General features: G+C 38.9%; 1 protein-coding gene across 1 annotated transcript in view; it reads right to left on the bottom strand.

Annotated features, from left to right (window-relative positions):
* Positions 1–18,779, bottom strand: part of lrba (LPS-responsive vesicle trafficking, beach and anchor containing) — a 196,666-nt gene that overhangs the window by 162,313 nt on the left and 15,574 nt on the right. Inside the window, 6 exon segments of the mRNA XM_083933277.1 lie at positions 217–336; positions 1,111–1,237; positions 2,017–2,138; positions 4,050–4,145; positions 5,093–5,193; positions 6,037–6,268. Coding sequence (XP_083789403.1) covers positions 217–336; positions 1,111–1,237; positions 2,017–2,138; positions 4,050–4,145; positions 5,093–5,193; positions 6,037–6,268 — 798 coding nt within the window.

Genomic DNA, 18,779 nt, shown 5'->3' with positions numbered 1-18,779 from the left:
AATATTTATCGTACATCACATGAGTAGTATCAATTTTCTCATCCAACTCTCTGCAAGAAATGCAAATAAGAGTAATTTGAAAAAAGTCCAACTATTCCTTTAACCAATTGGCTATGAGAGCCTATTCAGATAATCAGACACAAATCAGGAACCTGTGATGCCCCCTACTGGATGACTTGCAAACAGCAAAAGATGTTTCAGATAGTTTCTACTTACGTCACTGGTGTTGACAAACCAGGCGATGTCTCCAAAGGAGGCCAGTTCCCCGTTAACATAGCAGCTAATTTCACTGTTTTTCCAGCGGTTGTAGACGTGAACGAGAGTCACCATGTACCACTGCAACGACAAAAAGAAGCAGACTCTCAAAATAGAAAACTGTTCCTGTATATCTGGACTATCAATCACACACCGACACACATGCACACAAGACATCAGTAAGTCAGCATGTGGTGAGAATCTTTCAGCCTACTCAATTAGCCTGCTTCCATCATGTTTCAGGACTTAGTACCCTCAAGCTACAATCACACCTACTTAGATTTCTGGTTTCCTCCTCAGCCTTTACAAGCAAGGAAATAGGTTACCAATGTTACCACAGTGAAATAGGTTATTGTGGTTTCTTTGAGACATAAAAGAAGGCATTAAAAATAGAGTGAAAAATCAACTAAAATGAGGTCTGGGTCCTCGTGAGGTTTATTGAGGTAAGGTGGTGCCTCCATGCCCAGGGGAAGGAGATGGATGTTTCAAATTGTCCACAGGCAAAGGGTCTTTCTGACTGTCACGGTCTTCAGTGTGTGCTCTACCTTGAAGGAACCGGGAGTGTTGGATAATCCTTCTCTCCCGTCGCCCTCATTCCTCCTCCTTCTAGTTTTGCTTCTCCCAGGAGTCAGGTAAGATCTGACAGTTCTTTCTTACAGAAAAGTCTAGATTTACTGTGTGTGCACATGTGTGTTTGTGTGTGCATGAGATTGATGGTGTGTGCTGACATATGATTTCTCTGATCTATTTACAGAGACATTTCAAGGATTTGTCTTTTCATGAGCATGAATGCTAGTTTGTGTGGGTCACAAAATCAGTGGCTGCATTCCGCTTCCTTTGTTGTTCCTTTCGTACCTTCTGTGGCTTGAAGTCGTACTTTACACAGTGCTGGAATCCTTTCCCCTTGGATTTTAATGAGGTCACAATCAAACAGCCACCCACAAAGTGAGCAGAGTAACCCATGCCTTTATTGGTGCGAAAACTGAAAAGGGAAAAGACACACTTTAGTTTCTGAGTGAGGCTGCACACTTTCATGCTGACGACATTCAGGGGCAACATGGGTTATAGTGTGCAATAAATCATATGAACACTTTAAAATGGTTTTAAAAGGACAAAGATAGCAAACATGCATTTCTCAACTTCGCAGACTCTTCCCATCATTCTACATGTCCCGGCGAGATGGGGCCCTGCGTTATTCAGCGATTTAATCTTTTTATGGGCACAGGGCTGAAGAGAAGCTTTTATTACAGATTTTCTCAAGCATCTCGTTGGCCATGTGGATTGGTTATCATTTTCACACAAGCCCTAAACAGATCCCTGTTCTATAAATGACATTTTGGACAGAAATTAATAATTGGTTGAAAAGAAGTTCAACCAAACCCCAGCTCCTCAGAGAGGGAGCACAGGATCAGGAGACAGCAAAGATGGAGAGAGAAGCACAACCATTTCTCATCTGAGGCTGCAGGCTGCACTTCTTCAGCACATTTTTGGGATTCAAATGTATCTAAGACACATTTTGGTTATACTGGGGACATGTGCAGGGACATGTGCACATGCATGTGTTCACACTTAAAGTGCATGCACCCCTGTGACACTACCTTTCATGCTCCCCTCTCTTCATGTTATTTACATTATAAATGTACACCACTTCCTTGGGCCATTTCTGAATTCTATAGATATAGTTTGTTGAAACAAAATTAAATGTCAAACAAAGGGCAAAGGTTTACATTTAAAAGGTCAAAGAGCAGTGGTGTTACCTACCAGTACAGGTAAGGCTTGTCTTTGTCTACGTTGATGTTGTTGAGAGGATCCATGCGGAGCCATGTGTGGAATGTATACCCATTCTGGTACGGCCATTTTGCTATAGGAGGCAGAGCTATAGCCTGTTGGGAAAAAATAACAATAGAAACCAGAACAAGGTATGAGTTGTGGGTCCTGGCCAGCTGTTGAATTAAAAGAACCATTGAGCATTAGCGTTATGTAAAGTCCCTGACATAGACTTGAGCAACATTTAATGGTGCACTAATGTGCACAGCTTCCTGTGCAATGCACATTTAATGATATAAAAAGTACATTCATCAAAATGTTACATTAGTCCATTTGTCCTTTAAACCTACACACAGAAAAATCCTTGAGATATTAGAAGGATTATTAGTTGATCGTCCGTTTGCTGTTTAGCATTAATGACAGATCAAAGAGTAGTTGTGATGTATTACAGTCAGAGAGGATCATCCTAAACGAGCACACGACCATGCCACATCATACCCTGCGGCAGGAAGAGGAAAAGACACCAGTTGATATACAGTATGTGGTGAACGATGCAGGCATTAGCAAAGCGATGCTTTTGTAAAGTGTCAGTGCAATGAACACTAAAATCAGAGAGTGATATCAAAGGCAGACAGCAGACAAATTTAATTTTTGGTAATCTGTGATTCTGTTATGTGTTTTTTATTGGGTTGTGTTCAACAAGCGAGCAAGGGCATGTTGTCTACTTAACATTCATCATAATGTGCCCTTCTCCAACCAAAAACCTCATGAGGGTTTGGTACTTAAATGAACACATCATGCATATACAGCAGGACAAGAGAAGGGCACGGCCTGTGTGTGAAGCCTGATTTTACTTGATACTATGATGATATAGAACAACGACACAGAGGGTTGGAATAAACTAATGTGCACGAAAGATATGCCAAGAAACCATGGTTTGAACAGTCCAACAGTAGATAGCCAACATCCACAACATCATACATTTAGACCGCTTATCTCTTGATACATTTCAGCAAGAGTACAATACCCATGAGGCTTGAGACAAGTCTGATTTGTAACGGCAGACCAGAAAATAAATAAGAGAATGTGTGAAGCGTATCAATTAGAGAAAAACTGCATGGGTCAGTGAATGGCTGGCTCATAGAAAATCAGCTTAGAAAGTACTTACTATGAAAAGATTCAGGAGAGGTCATCATGTAATATCTTTTTCTAACTCTCATTCTATAATAGATCTCTTCATATGATAAAGGAGAATGGGACTTGGGAGGCAGTCATGATGGGGGGTCCACATTTTTTCCATTAATATCTAGCTGGTAATCTTGCTGCTCAGGTACTGAAACATTCAAAAGAGCAGTTCGAACACTAGCCTCTAAATCCTTATCAGTCAATTCATCATCTAGTATGTGCAAACATACTCTGAACCCCAAAGCCTGAGGCGTGTTTGAAAGTTATGTTTTCTTTTAAAAAACTCCAAACCTGCACAATTTATCATAGCCATGAATTGCAAAAACAGGCAATATCGTCAGATTTTCAACTTTCTGACAGTCCTTGAACAGATCATGTGTGACGAACGCTTCCAGCAGGTACAGTAACCATATCTAAGCTTAAAAAAGTGATATTTTATCAAAATCACTCAAAGTTTACTCATAGCAGAGAGTAGAGGACCACAAGGCTTAAAAGAGGGAATTTAGAGGTTGTAAAAATGTTAATAGTTCAATATGTACAGCATGTGGAACCTGCATTTTTTTTTTTTACATACATAGATTCTATTTAATACAAATTTCTGTAAATAAATTATAACATCTTTTATTATTTATGGCACTATAACTGTGTAATAGTGCACAAAATCTGTTGAATCCTCCTTTCTTCTAGCCATGATTGTTTAGGACTTATACACTGCAGTGAAAAACAGGGCCACAGTGAGTAAACTGTGACAGGAGGAAGAAAAAACCCTGAAATGGCTTGGGTTCACAGGGTTAAAGGAGACGTTTCCTCATTTTGTGGTGCAGATTATGTAGTATACTCACAGCTGCATTTTTCCCTGGAAAGCTGAAGAACGAGTCAGGGCCATTCCTGTGAGCCATGTACTTCAGAACTGACAAAAGCTTCACTGCATGGCGAGGCTGAGGAACAAATACAAAAACACACAAGGATGGTTTAAGAAAACTGATAGCATTAATGTCCAAACAGCCATACACATGCACATAAACCATATGAACCCTAGTTACACACACACTGTTTGTGCATGCAGCCACAAATTATTAAAAGCAAATTCAGCTTAGGTTCTGCTTGTTCTAAATTTACCTCTTAAGACTCATCTGGCTTTGACATTCAGAGAGATTTAAAGCAGCTCACCCAGGATTCAGTGTCTTCATTTACTTCATAATATCCTGATCATTAAGTGTAAAAGAAATGTGCACTGCAAAGAACACCCATGTATGTAGCTCAGACACACAGAATTGAGCTGTTTGAGATGGATCAGAAAATGGGATAAAAATTTGTAGAAATGTTTACGATTTTCAACAAGGTTGTGGTTTATGTGTTCAGTTCCCTAACACTTCATTGTTAAAGTTCTGCACTCATCCAATCCACCCTGTCTCCCCAGATATATTTGACAAAAAAACAACTCGAAGAGAGGAGCAGCGGCAAGAGCTGCTCGAAAACGAGAGCGTGAGTTGAAATTTAGAAGGATAAAAGCAACTTGCCCTATTTCCTTGACAACTTGATTAGAGTCAGTGATTGATGGGTAACTTTCCCTCTTTTCATCTGTCTCTCCCTTTGGGCCACTGGTCCTGCCTGGATGTAGTAATGTATCTCCTGTACACATATCATACATCTTGAGTTCACTGTGGCTATTCCCTTATTGGCACGCAACAAACTAACAACTATAATGCAGTGCTGCTCCGGATCCAGGACCACTTCAGAGAAGTAGTCTGGTTTCACATGATTTATCTTGTCCCTGTGATGAGGGCATTGGCCTGTGGGATGGCAGCAGTTGAAATGTTGCTAGCACATTCCTCATGCTGGTCCCAGACAACCAAGACAGATCACCGTGGCATGACTGACTCACCCACTGGCCTTTCTCCCCCTGCAGTTTGCTGAAGAAGAGCTTCAGCTCTTTTACTGTGATGCTGTAGCTGGCGAGCACACCCAGCATGTCCACCAGTAGATCTGTAAGACATACACAGAATCATACAGGGGTTAAACATGATGTATTACAACAGAGAGACTGATAATTTATTCACAATTATTACAATCTTTATTAGCATTATCATAATCTAAATATTGAGCCACAGCTACAAGAAGCTAAGAAGCTAAGACGCGTGTTTAAAAGAGAAGTAGGGTGAGCTAGACCCAAGTAAAAAAAACATGACTTAAAATAGAGAGGGCACTCTGAGCGTCCCAGCTGCTGAGCAGCTTCTTTCATAAGTTATTACTGACTAATGATGGGGCATGGTAGGACAGGCATTGATCATAAACAACAATATCCCCACTTGTAGGTCAAGCTGGGGACGTTTATTGCATGTCATTCCTCATATCTCTACATTTCCTGTCAGCTTTCTACTCGAATAAAAACAGTATAATCTTAATATAAGAGGCATTTTAAGTTGTAAATGTCAATCATTAAAAAAGTTGCATCAGTTCTGAGAAAATTCTCAGGGGTAGGACATTGCATTTGTACAGTGGGGAAAATTACTACTGTATAACCATTACTTTTAACTGCCTAGTTACTGCTGGGCTATATCACCCTTGCTTGACTGCACAAACCCTCTAGGCCAACGCTGTTCTCGCCAGCAAAAGTTCACTGAGCCGAACACTGTTGGATTAATTCAGACTAATTTGCAGATGGGCAACAGACTCGGGAGACGGTGGAGGATGATTGTGTCCGCTTTTCCTGCAATACATCAGTGTATGTATGCAACAACTGAATGAAACCATGATGTTATTGTATACAGGAAGAGCGGATAGAAAACTTTAGAATTGGTTTACTCTACTAGGTGCTGTTCTTAGTACCTGCAATCATGCTGTCAGTGGTGGATATACGCTGGAGCACCTGCTGGATGAGCCCCACATCCGTGCATGCCTGCAGGTTGCGAACGCTCTTCTTGAGGATGGCGGTGAAGATGCTCCAGACCTCGGCCTGACAGGTTGGCTCACATTTGTCCAACAGCTCCACCATGCACACGATGCTCTCTGGTTCTTGGATGATGAAGTTCATCTCAAGGTCAAACTGGCCGCCGACCAGCTGGAGGAGAGATGCAAAGACAGAAACGAGGGAGAGAGAGAAGGGGGAGACAAGAGAGGAGAGAAAAGGCGTCATTGATTCAATAGAAACAAAAGATAATGAATTCCTCTTTTATCACCAGCATAACATACCCGAGAATTTTCAAAAAGGCATGCGTTCACATTACTATGTGTGCACACACTCCCAAACAGATGATTAATCAGAGTTCTGGCTAGCCAAGTGGATTAAAGGTCAGGGGAGAAAAACAGGTCTCTGTCAGTCTATTTGTTTGTCTCTTTGTCTGACAGTAAGGTCAACTGTTTACAGCTGGCCTTGACACTGTGATAAAATCAGAGCTAAAAAAAACTATCAAACAAGACGCCTCATCAGTGAATATACCAGAGCCATGCACACACACAAAAACAGTGAGAAGTGTATTTAGAGGTCTTTTGTTGCTGTAGGAGCCTCGGAATACTAACATCTGACACAGAAATTAGTTTTACTCATGACATAAAAAATAAACAGTGCATACACTCATCCTAATATATTAAAACATGCAGTGGCTTCTAGTAGACATCTTTTATACTCTGTTGGGAAAACTGAATAAACACATTTTCTCCCACAGCCAACAACACCCCCAAATGCATCTGTATCTTGAATCAAAAACCCAAAAGAGTGTTCATGGCAGTAAGAGAGAAAGTAAATGCCATGTTAGTGTCCAGCTAAGGCTTGTTCAGAAGCTGGGGAGGCAGAATGCTTGTCTTCTTATTGCAAAGGACTAATGTTCTTTGTGTGTGAAAATAAATTGTATGAGCCATAAATGTCATAATTTGTCACTTCTTAATAGTTGTGATGACATTTTTATTATTGAACCCTGCCTAATAGAAAAAGATAAGGAGAACAAGAACACTGATGTCAAATTAATATTGTGAGTGAGGCTGTCATGTTAAGAATCAAGGCGGTACGACTGATCCAAAAAAAAAAAAATGAAAGTGTGATAGTCGTACGCGGCCATTAGACAGACTGGATGTGAAAACAATATGATTGGGTGCGGGGAATGGAAACTGTCCCATTAAAATGAGTGAGGTTGGATTAACTCTGCGTGTGTGTGTGTTGAGTACAAGATAGGGAAGGAGGGGGAACTGAGGTAGTACCACAACACTCTGAACAAAGGGGGATAAAGTGATAACACTGACACACACCTCTCACCGTTTGTCCGTGTCACCTAACGCATATCTATTCATGTTTTTATGTTCAGTATCAACATTAGCACAATGATGCTTTCCACACCTTCACACCAGGCCCATGTCCTTTATCCCTCACCTTCATATGGTAATGCAATGTAAAATATTTGCTACTAACATATATTGCTTTACTATTCTCATTCAATATTAGACATACAAACAAGTGCCAAAGTGTATTAGAAGGGATACTTTTGGTGATCTTGAACCAGCTCTGAACTCTGCGAACTTCCGGTGTTTCAAACTCTGTGGGCTGCAGCCACGGAGGGAAACCAAACACCATTCATCATCATCATCATCTTCCCAAACTGCCATGACACTTGTCTTCAAGTCATATTTAGCTGTTGTCATCATTTAATTTGTCTGTTCATTTTTGTATTAATTCACTATTTAGTTTATAGTAGGGATATCAAGGTTTTCACGATTATTAATTCAGGGAATTTATTATTCGACACTATGGAAGGAAAAAGCATTATTTTGGTCCTGCACATACAACATGTCAGCCTACTTCATATTGAAAATAGAGGGTTCTACACATACTCATAGAACTGGAGTTACATCCAGATAACTAATGTGTTGTATAGTTTTTGTTAACCTGGACCTGAGCATTAACGGGTGGATATTTTATCTTGAAGATGTTGGGACATATTAGAAGTGTTGGACCCTGTGCAGTCAATTTTCAACAACACAGCTTGCAAACTGGATATTCATGAAAACATGAAATTATGTAACTGCAGTAATGGCAAAGTTGGTTAATCCCAACATCCCAAGTCTATAAATGTAACAAAAATTCTAAAAATGCCCATCTCAAGCTGAGCATTTTTCAATGAAAAAAGACTTCTAAAATCATCTTCTAAAATGCATTTTGAGGCTCTGAGAGGTTTGTTTATATTTTTGATGTTTAGTCAGGATAAAAAAAACAACCTTTACTTTGATTTGAGAATATTTAAAGAGTTGGTTCATCTAAATGACCAAAAGCACTTTATTTTTTCCCTTACCCACACTGTGATCTTTCCATGCAGAGAGTTTTGCAAAAGTTTGGATACATCCATATCTGCTAATCCTGCTGCCACCTCAGAACAATGGAAATGAGTGGGTTTCTAAGTGCAGTTGTGGGTGTTCACAGCATAGCAATTTACATGCCAGTTGATTGAAATATTGTTTGTGGTGTTCATAGCATTGAACATTTTCAGAGAGGTGGAAACCCAGTACAGATGTGGATATTACAAGACAGTGGGAATTAAACCAAAACTATCAGCGTGGAGAGCTGCTAATAGAAGTAGGTGAGCAAATGTGTTATTTTTCTTTTTGAATAACTCAGCCCTTACACCGAGTCAGGGTTGTGTAAATAATTAAGAAAATACATCTACTATAGCCAATTAGTAGAGTACAAATACCATAAGTAACAGATGGATAGATGGTCAAACAAATACCAAGCCATATGTTTAGGAGAAAATGACAAATAAAATAATTCCAGTCAAACTACCAACCAGCCACCTGTTAGAGCAACAAGCTAATGTTAGAAGTAATACACATGCACCAGTAATACACATGCCCCACTGGTAACCTGCCTTCCTTTCATATTGGTCTCTTAGAAAGTCACTGATAAATCACACAGCTCTCTGTATTAACTTGGGGGACAGATTGCAACCAGGTCTGCCATAAATGGATGTCGGGTGCCATTTTGCCACAGTAACAATTGATTTATGAGCCTGACACTGTGTGTGATTCATCCATCCATCAGAGTCAGTTGACCAAGGAGACAGAGAACAAATATGAGGATGAAGAGAGAGTGCCAGACTATGGTGACACACACGCACACGCACGCAGGCACACGCACGCACACGCACACTAAACCTTACCCCCTCTAGCTCTACTCACGAGACATTTGTGGCCTTTATTAATCTAAATTAATGCTAAAATTATGGGATTCTTTGGATAGTCATTAAATCTTTTTTTGTCTATTTTTAAAATAAAGTAAAAAAATATATATTTAGGTTTAGGATTTGTCACATTTTCCTTTTTATTCCTTCTGAATTTATTTTGACTAACAAAATAAGCAAAAATCTCCATGAACTTGTGATCGGCAAATAATTCATACGCAATTTTTACATCACGCATGAAAGACGGAGGAGGAAGTGACAAACAATGATCAAACTATAGGCTGTTATCTGGTAGCGTGTTAAAAGACGAATAAAGACCTGTAAAGTCTGCCGTTATCCATCGTGACATAACGTGTTCGTTCTTTCAACATCAGTTGGGATTCAAAAGGTCTGTGTGACGAGCATCAAAGTCACAAGGTCATTTTGAAATCTCTGCTTCTAAAGACCCCAGTCTCTGACAGTTTCTTCAGCTGTGTATTTTAGGATAGAAATTAGTCTGTAGACATTTAAAAAAAACAAAAAAACGGTCATATTCAAATGTACTTTATCTCAGTCAGGCAGCACTCTGCTCCAAACCTGGAAATTATGTACCACTTATCAACTGTGCCAGCTGAATCTGAAAGAATACAAGCATACTACTGGTATGAAACCTCACAGCAGCTGGTTATCTCCATGTTGTTGCTAGATATAAAATATAGCAATAAAAAGTAATCAGCAGGTTATACTTTACATTACAAACAGACTAAATTATGCTGCCAATAATCCACTGCGATACTTTGAACCTTGATGTAAATTTGAAACCAAATATAATTTCCTATAGCTGAGTGAGAACATTGGATGTGTCTATTGGTTCATGGCAAAGAGGTTTACAATATTTCAATTTCTTGAATTGTTCAATTCAATCCTTTACATCGCTCTATTCCAGGCACAGGTGTCAAAGTTTGCCAGCTCCAGGCTGAGCTACAGCCAAGGAGAGTTCTGCGGCTAAAGTCAGTGCCTTTATGGCAGCTAGACACTGGATCCTTGGCTGGGTAACCTAGCCTGGCTGTTCTCCCCGGAGGCCTGCCTGAATTAATCATGGCTGAGCAGCCAAGCAGCCACTGGGCCGTAACACAAAGCACAAACATGCTTCTATGGTCTCCATGGAGAACAACATCGGAGGATGGCTGGGATAGATTGTACACCAGAACAAGAATTCATATCTGTTGCCTGAGCTACACTTGTATTTCAGGAGACCAATTATGGCATAAGGATTCTTGGAAAGCTGACATAGCAAATCCAATGTTAACAGTGACAATGTCTGACATGAGGTTAATATTTATACCACATGTAAACAGTCTAATTAGAACAAAAGTTGTCACCTCACCCGTGTTCACAGGGTGCAAAATGTCACTGTTCATATGTTCCCATCTACTTTTAATGCACATTTTAAACGTGCAGAAAATCTTGAGTGGAAATGCCAAAAATAAGAAAGAAAGACAAAATATTACAAAAATGTTTAAGCTTGGCTGAGGCAAAAAGGTTTGCATATTGAAAAAGAGAAAATACAGTAAAGCCGGACAGAAACAGATTTTTCAGACAGTACACATTCCTCCATTCAACTAGAAATCCCCAAAGAATTAAGATTATAAAGAGATGAGTTATTGAGGGTGTATGTACAGTAGCTGCCACCACATCCCTGTTTTGAGTCAATAAAGAGCCTCTTTTACCTTTCCTTCTAAATAAAAACACCACACGATGCACAAGAGGTATTAGAGTTACTGGTGCTCAGTTACGTAATCTTGAATGAATATATTTGTGATTTTATTTTGCCAAAATCCCAAAAGTAAGCTTAAAACTTGGGAAATCTACATACATTTAAAGCATGTATTTATATTAAAATGACTGTAGTGTGAATCACAAGGCCGCACATTTTTAGACTGAGAACAAGTAAACATTTAGTAAAAAAGAAGAGCTATTTGAGCATGTATTTGAGGTCTGAGCTACACAAAACAAACCTCCAAATCATAACAGCCATGTGACACTGAAGATGAGATAAAGCAACAAATTATGGCTGCTTTGTACCAAAGGGGAGCAAATTACCCAGCTTAAAGCAACAGGCAAAAACACTAATGCTGCCAAGCCAATGCTGCAGTGTGAGGGAACCCTCTATCCATTGCGTGGTTGCGTGCGTGCGTGTGTGTGCGTGCGTGCGTGCGTGTGTGCGTGCGCCCCCATATTGGTGTTCATCCTTCAGTTTTCTCCCTAATGAAACCGCAATTAATTCTATGGGTGAAATCATTTGAATATAAAGTAATTTGCCTGCAGGAGACGACAGCAGCGACGGACAATAGAAGAACGCCTGTGACAAATTTGTGCTCACGTCTAGCATGTCTCTCGTTTGTCAGGCTTTGAATTGCTCTGCACAATCAGAGCGCAGTACATCTATCACTTGATAAGTCTAGGGGAAGATCTCAATAGTCTGATTGATTTAATTTAGTTTTAGTTTAAATAATTTCCCCCTGGGATTATTAAAGTATTATGATTCTGATTTAATTAAAGGTCAGGCAATGAGTATTGTTGTTATACCTCAGTGGTGAAAAATAATTTAATGTCGTTTAAAGGCCCTTTTTAAATTAACCATTTACAAGAGGACTATAAAAAGGTCAGGTTATGTGTTATCACAACCCAGCTTTACTAGGGTTTTCAAGGCAACAAAATACTCAACAAATGGGCTGTCAGAGTGACCATGCCCTCACCACAGACCGCTGGCCTACATTTTCAACAGCTCTTCTAACTGGATCTCTTCTAACGAGCTATCATGTCAAACCACGAGAGCCCCCCCTCCACACCACCACACAAAGCGAAACATCCATCACAGTGACCAAAAACATGAATCGTGATATGACAACAACTTATAATCCTGTGCTCTTCACTGCTGATGAAGAGCGCACATTTCCAACATACTGATGTGAGATGTTGAAATGGCTCCAGCAGATAATCCGTCCAATTCAAATCCCTCTAGTGCTACTGTAGCACTGATGTGAGGAAATGAGCTTCGGATGGTGTAGATGAGAGGAAATAGTGAGGCGAAATGCATGCATTATATCATGCTCTGGTTATAATACCTTAATAATAGGGATGCAGACAACAATACTTTTAACTATCATTTAATCTGTCGACTATTTTATCAAATAATTGATTAGTGGTTTGATCTATAAAATGTAAGAAAATTGTGAAAAAAAAGTTGATCAGTGTTACCAAGTCTAAGATGATTCCCACAACCCAAAGATATTTAGCTTACTGTCATAGAGGAGTAAAGAAACCACAAAATTTTCATATTTAAGAAGCTGGAATCAGAATTTAAAAATGTTTTCCTTAAATAATTACTCAAACCGATTAATCATTTATCAAAATAGTTGCAGATTAATTTAATCGTGGACAACTAATCAATTCATCTTTGCTACTCAAATTCATAATTTGCTTAAAATACGCAACACTTTACATGAGATGGTACCAACATCTAGAATATTTGTATGCAGGATGACACAGATCTTTCTAAATGTATTCTAATTGTAGTGATGGCCATGGTGGAAATCTGTGAACATTTCTGTTGATCACTAATGTAAAACCAACTTAGAACAAATGTATTTCAAAGATGATATCAACTGAAGGCATTTTCCCTACAGGACTGTTAATAATTCAGTCACATAGACATGAAGCTAAAGTTAATGTATGTTCTGTACTGTGAAAGACTAACACTGAACGATTGCTTGGATAAAGCATTAAAACAAATGAAGGATGGTTTCTAATGACACTGAGCTATGAAAAAATATGAATATTTTCTTGAAATATAATCAAATATAATATGTCCAAGCACACAGAAAATTTAAACTGCTTTCTAAAAGAGTCCAAGTAAAAATGGCACAAAGTTATCTGACGCACAATTGGCTAAGGAGATTTCCTTCCATCGTCTAACTATGTGTCAGCAGGAAACGGACGTCCACAAACTTCCAGTGTAGACAAACGCACACTACAGAGTAGAGGACAAAGACTGCAAGCACAATGTGGGATAACAGCTGACATGCAGAGCGGATACAATGTTACCGCTTGTTGGTGGTTTTGGCAGTATTTCAGTTTATGGGTAAGACCCACAGGATCCTTCTAACTTCTAAGTCTTGAAAAGGGGAGAACAGTGTGTTAAAAAATTAAGCTTTGGCACCGGAAAGCTAAGGTAAAAATCAAAGACCCATTTGTTGTTTAATACTGACCTTTACTGCATTGTATTTTATCTTAACAATCCTAAGGTCATATCTACCACACCTTTTTATTTGCAAAATAATAAGCATTTTACATAATACACTGGTAAATATATCCTGATAGACTGTTATCACACAATAAGGAAATTATTATCCTGATAACATCTTTCTGCCATGTTGCTCAGCCCTGTTCTCTGCACAGTCTGCAGGTGTCACAACTCACACAGATTCCCCTTAATACTACCTGTAATACACAATAGTTATGGATTGCTACCACTTTTACGGTCTTGTTATATGGATTGTTACTCTTCCTTCTGTTGAATATATTCACAGAACATCAAACTGAAGTCCCACCTGGTGAATGAGCCTGCCACTTTACATCTGTCAAAGCAGGAGTAGACGGTAAAGTGGTGAGAATTATGCATGCAGTGACCATGGAATACACTGGTTCAATAATCACAGCTCACTAGAGCCCTTTTTACCTGACTCACACTCACTTCACATACAATACAAATACACTTCATGACTAGTTTTGTGTTGGAAGCTAACATATAGATTTGAATACATTGCGAGTATTTCGGCTCAAATTGCATAAGTGTTCTTGTTTTTAAACTCATTATTGTTAGATCTTCTAATTTTGAATTAATTCATCTAATACGGTTGAGTACAATTTCTCTCAGCTGCATTTCTTACACTACTACACAAACAGTGAGAGACAGAGAAGATAGGTACAGTAGGTGAAGGGGGATATTTTAATAGCTGGATTTCTAAGAATATCTTCAGAGGGGCAACCTTTTGTTTTAAACAATGGCTGACAGTCATTTTTTACCGTGCATTAAACGTGATAATGACCAGGCAGTAGTCTGATCAACACACCATTTCCTTTGTTGTCAGTTTGTTTGCCTGAGGACGCAAGTTCAGCACAGCATGCAGAAAACAGCAGACATATACAGCACATGGATATAATTGAACTGCACAATATGCTGTTTTAGAGATCATTAAATTGAATTATTCTGTGCAATCACACATTATTTTTCCTGCATTATACACAGTGTATTTACATCCAAAACAAGGAGAGAGAAAACAACTAAGGCTGCAACTGACGATTATTTTCCTGACTGATTAATCCGTAGATTATTTTCTAGATCCATGAATCGTTTGAAAATCGTTAGAAATGTCCATCCCAGTTTCTCAAAGTCCAAGGTCATGTCTTTCAATGTCTTGTTTTGTCAATCGAAAACCCAAAGATATTCCCTTTATATTATATAAAACTGAGAAAACAGGAAATCGCCATTTTTGAGAGACTGAAAACAGCATTTTCTGCCATTTTTGCATGAAAAACTACTTTAATGAATAATCGATTATCAAAATAGTGGGCAATTATTTTTCTGTTAATCAAACAATCTAAGTCAACTAGTTGACGAATTGCTGCAGCTTTAAAGGCAACAAGCATAATTAGGATCCACAGTACATTTCATCCAAATGGAAGACAGAGGATTTAGATTACACCAAAAAAGTATATCCATCCTTTTGTAGCCATGAAGCTCATCCTTCTATTTCACTTGTTGTGCATGTGATAAAATTATAAGTATGTCACCGTTCTTGTATAAACTCCCTATTTATTGGCCTATGAATGGCCTGATATATTTTGCTACCACCCTCCAGCATAACTTCTCATTCTCTTCCACAGTCCAATGCACTGCCCTAACCAGGAGGAAGGGGAGGGATGTAAACCACAGCAACAGTGTGTCATGTAATGGTTTAGCAAATACATACACAGACATAAGTACACGCACTGGGATGATCTTTTAATTGAAAGCAATACGCTCTTTTTTGACCATTTTCAACATTAAACAAAAAAGTACTAGAAAAGTATTACATGCAGATGTGTATAACAGACCTCTTTAACCCTTGCCGTGTCTATCTGGCAATCTAGCTCAAATTGCAGTGTGGCTGCGATTGTCAACATAAGGAAAAGGCTTGTCAGGAAATGGCCCTCATTAGACATCAGGCCAGGCTTTAAGGCGGTCTTGGTTTAACTTTGACCAACTAAAGTCGTATGCTTCTGGAATGAGATGTTCAAAATAAAAAACAACACTCGAATATGATGTATTGACTAACTTGGCTTTCTTCTTCAGAAAATCTTTATTTGGTGTCTGTCTGGAATAAGATATACAGCATTAAAAAAATTCAGATCTTCTTTGTTAATGTGAGGCGACTGCCAGATAGCAGACATGGAAAGATGTGATTTGATCATGAGGCAAACAAAGAATTTCATTGTTTGACATAGGAGTGTCTACGATTATAGTTGGCATAGTCGCAGTAAATAGGAAGGTTAGCTCTGGTGTAACATGTTAAAAATAGCAGCTGGATCAGGGAGGTGAAGAAGGGAAGAGATAAACATCCAGCCTGCCTTGAAGCGTGGAGGAGTGAAATGAGAATTTCAACAAGAAGGACCCACCCTTAATTAGTCATTTCAACACAAAGCCTGTGAAGTTTTGTTCGCATGCAACAATTTGTACCAAATCCATTAAAAGATCCCTTCACTTTCATTGCAAGGGATGGAGGGCAAAATCCATATGTGCTCGTTTGGTGCAAAAAATATATTCTCTACATTTAGAGAGGCCATTATCCACTCAATAATATGTATCAAGAGATGAGATGTGACAGGATCGGGGCGGCTTAGCACCTCAGTTAAACACTTTCCTGGAGGAAACCCTGAGTGGGGAACAAGGAAACTGTCTGCAGCATATCCTATCAAAATTCCAGCCAGATTCCTGTGGTTTATATGTCACTTTGTCATGGGTGCTTCCTCAATCTCCTTATAAATTCTGGTCAAACAAAGTTCTTCTAGAATAATACAGGTGGATCACTTTGAGCGTGATGAGGTTATTCCATCCTGATCCAACCATTTAGACAATATATATATGGGTTATCAGGTTCAAGCAGGTTTATAAGTCTCTTATGGTCGATCTTGAAAAATGAACTGAAACCAACAGCAGGATGCAGGATAAGACAAACCTATTGTGCACTAGTAGAGTATATGGGATTTGTAGGCCTAAAACATGCAAAAATTTAACTTGGTCTTTTAAAAAAGCAGAAAGATGCAAAGTCATGTTTTGGGATATTTGAGCCTTCTGGACTCTAAAACGTCTGATGAACCTTGATGACTTGGGCATAATTCAATGAAACATCTGTGATGTAAGCTGCCAAATTGATAAACCCGGTGACGTTCCAGCATGAACACACTCGACCTTTTAGCATTTACTTTGGGAGGCTTGTACCAGGTGCTGCCTGTCTGACAGTCCCGTATGTCGTGACAGACTGACTATTTATGGGTTACTGCATCATTCTTTTGACATCTCAAAAGGACTCCTGGACGTAAGTTTGATGTGGTTTATGGCAGGACAACATGCCAAAGACAAAGTTAAATTCCAAACATTTGCTGGTTCAATAATCTAAAATGTCAGGATTTTCTGCTTGTTAGTTCAGTATTATTATGAAGGGAATCATTTTTTTCCATCAACGTGTGTTGATTGGGTCAGTAAATCTATGTTTAACATTCCTCTATTCTTATGCACATCAGTTATGTCATACTGTCAGCATCAAAATTTGCCGAAATATGGTTGCTCATTCCGCCAAAATGTTTCAGTGCAATATGAAATAAACAGTTTAATGCAAATGGTCTTAAAAAGTTTCATATGGGGAAGTTTTAAACACATACATGCTACCACTAAGACAGATTTTCATTAGTTTTGGTGACATCTCCTAACATTTTTATGCATTTGTATGCAGACGACATCCGGTTGTTTTAAACCTACCACTTGTACTAAATCTTCTGTACACCATTTACAAACCATCCTGACCGCCTACATGACCAGGCTTCACAGTGTATCAATCACCTTCAGCATTCTCACACTACGTTGAACTCTTATCCTTACCCAGGGCTTTCTAACTGTACATTGGACACGTTTTAAGACTTGGGGATTGTTTCCGTCGGTGGCCCCAAAGCTTTGGAACACTGTCCCAAGAAGCCTGTGAATGTTCTCATTTGTCCAGGTCATCGTCATCCCCAAAGCAATTTCAGTCAAAAGCAACTGGACTTGGTTTTCCTAGACAAATAACCAAGTCCAGTTGGTTTTGACTGAAATTGCTTTGCGGACTGTCCCAAGAAGTTTAAGGTCCTTGGACTCTTTTAAAAAAAAAAAAAACAGCTAAAACCCCACCTGCTCAAACAGACATTAAGGTAGCATGTGGTATCTTATGTTTTAAACAGCTGGTCACCCTATGAATTAAATAGTGTTTTTATCTTTGTTTTATTTATTTGACTTTATTTGATTTCATTACCTTGACTGTGAAGCACTTTGTGACTGGCGTTTGCGGAAAGAGCTATATAAATAAACTTAACTTGCTTGCTATTCAGAGACAGCCTTGACAAACAGCTACACCCTTCGCTATGTGTTACTCACAGATCACAGAGCTAAAAAGATACATTTACGCTTACTGCTTACAATGCAAGGAGCCATTACTTAAAGAAATGGATTGTGAACACCTGCCAAAAGGTTTTTTTAGAATGCTCTTACATTTGCCCCCAAGTCTTATGTTTTAATTTAACAGTTTAACAATTCAACAGCATTCAACATGTAAACTAATAAACAAACTACATTAGATCCACAGACAGGTCCGTGCTAATCTCATCAAGAGTAAAGGAAGACACACAGACACTTTATGGTCATCTTTCACCTTAACATCCCGAGAATACCTTTACCATGACTGTTACAATATACCTTTATGAAGAGTAGTGGAAATGGAATGATTACCCCGTTCACACAATCACAAGTAATGGCAAGTAGACAGTAAACATAATTATCTCCAGCCGTGTGATTTACTGCATGTGCCTCAACATCCTTATGATAACAAAAGTACTCAGTATCTGAGACATCCCTGGCAAAAGAATTATGTGGATAGTGAGTGAAACAAATCTCCAGATCATAAGAGAAAATGATAGCTCTTCTTCTTCTTCAAGGAAATGTAAAATTGCCTACTCTGTGGTTCTGACAGGTGATTTAATATCTGGGTGTGTGTATTGAGTGGCCTTCAACTCACCCTGGTACCCAAACAAGTTCATTAATTTAGGCTGTGCACACTCCGCCTTCTACAACCTTTCCTC

Source organism: Echiichthys vipera (assembly GCF_963691815.1).
Source record: "Echiichthys vipera genome assembly, chromosome: 2".
Classification (NCBI taxonomy): Eukaryota; Metazoa; Chordata; class Actinopteri; order Perciformes; family Trachinidae; genus Echiichthys; species Echiichthys vipera.
Note: the sequence above shows the minus strand (reverse complement) of the source record. Positions and strands in the feature narration are given on the sequence as shown.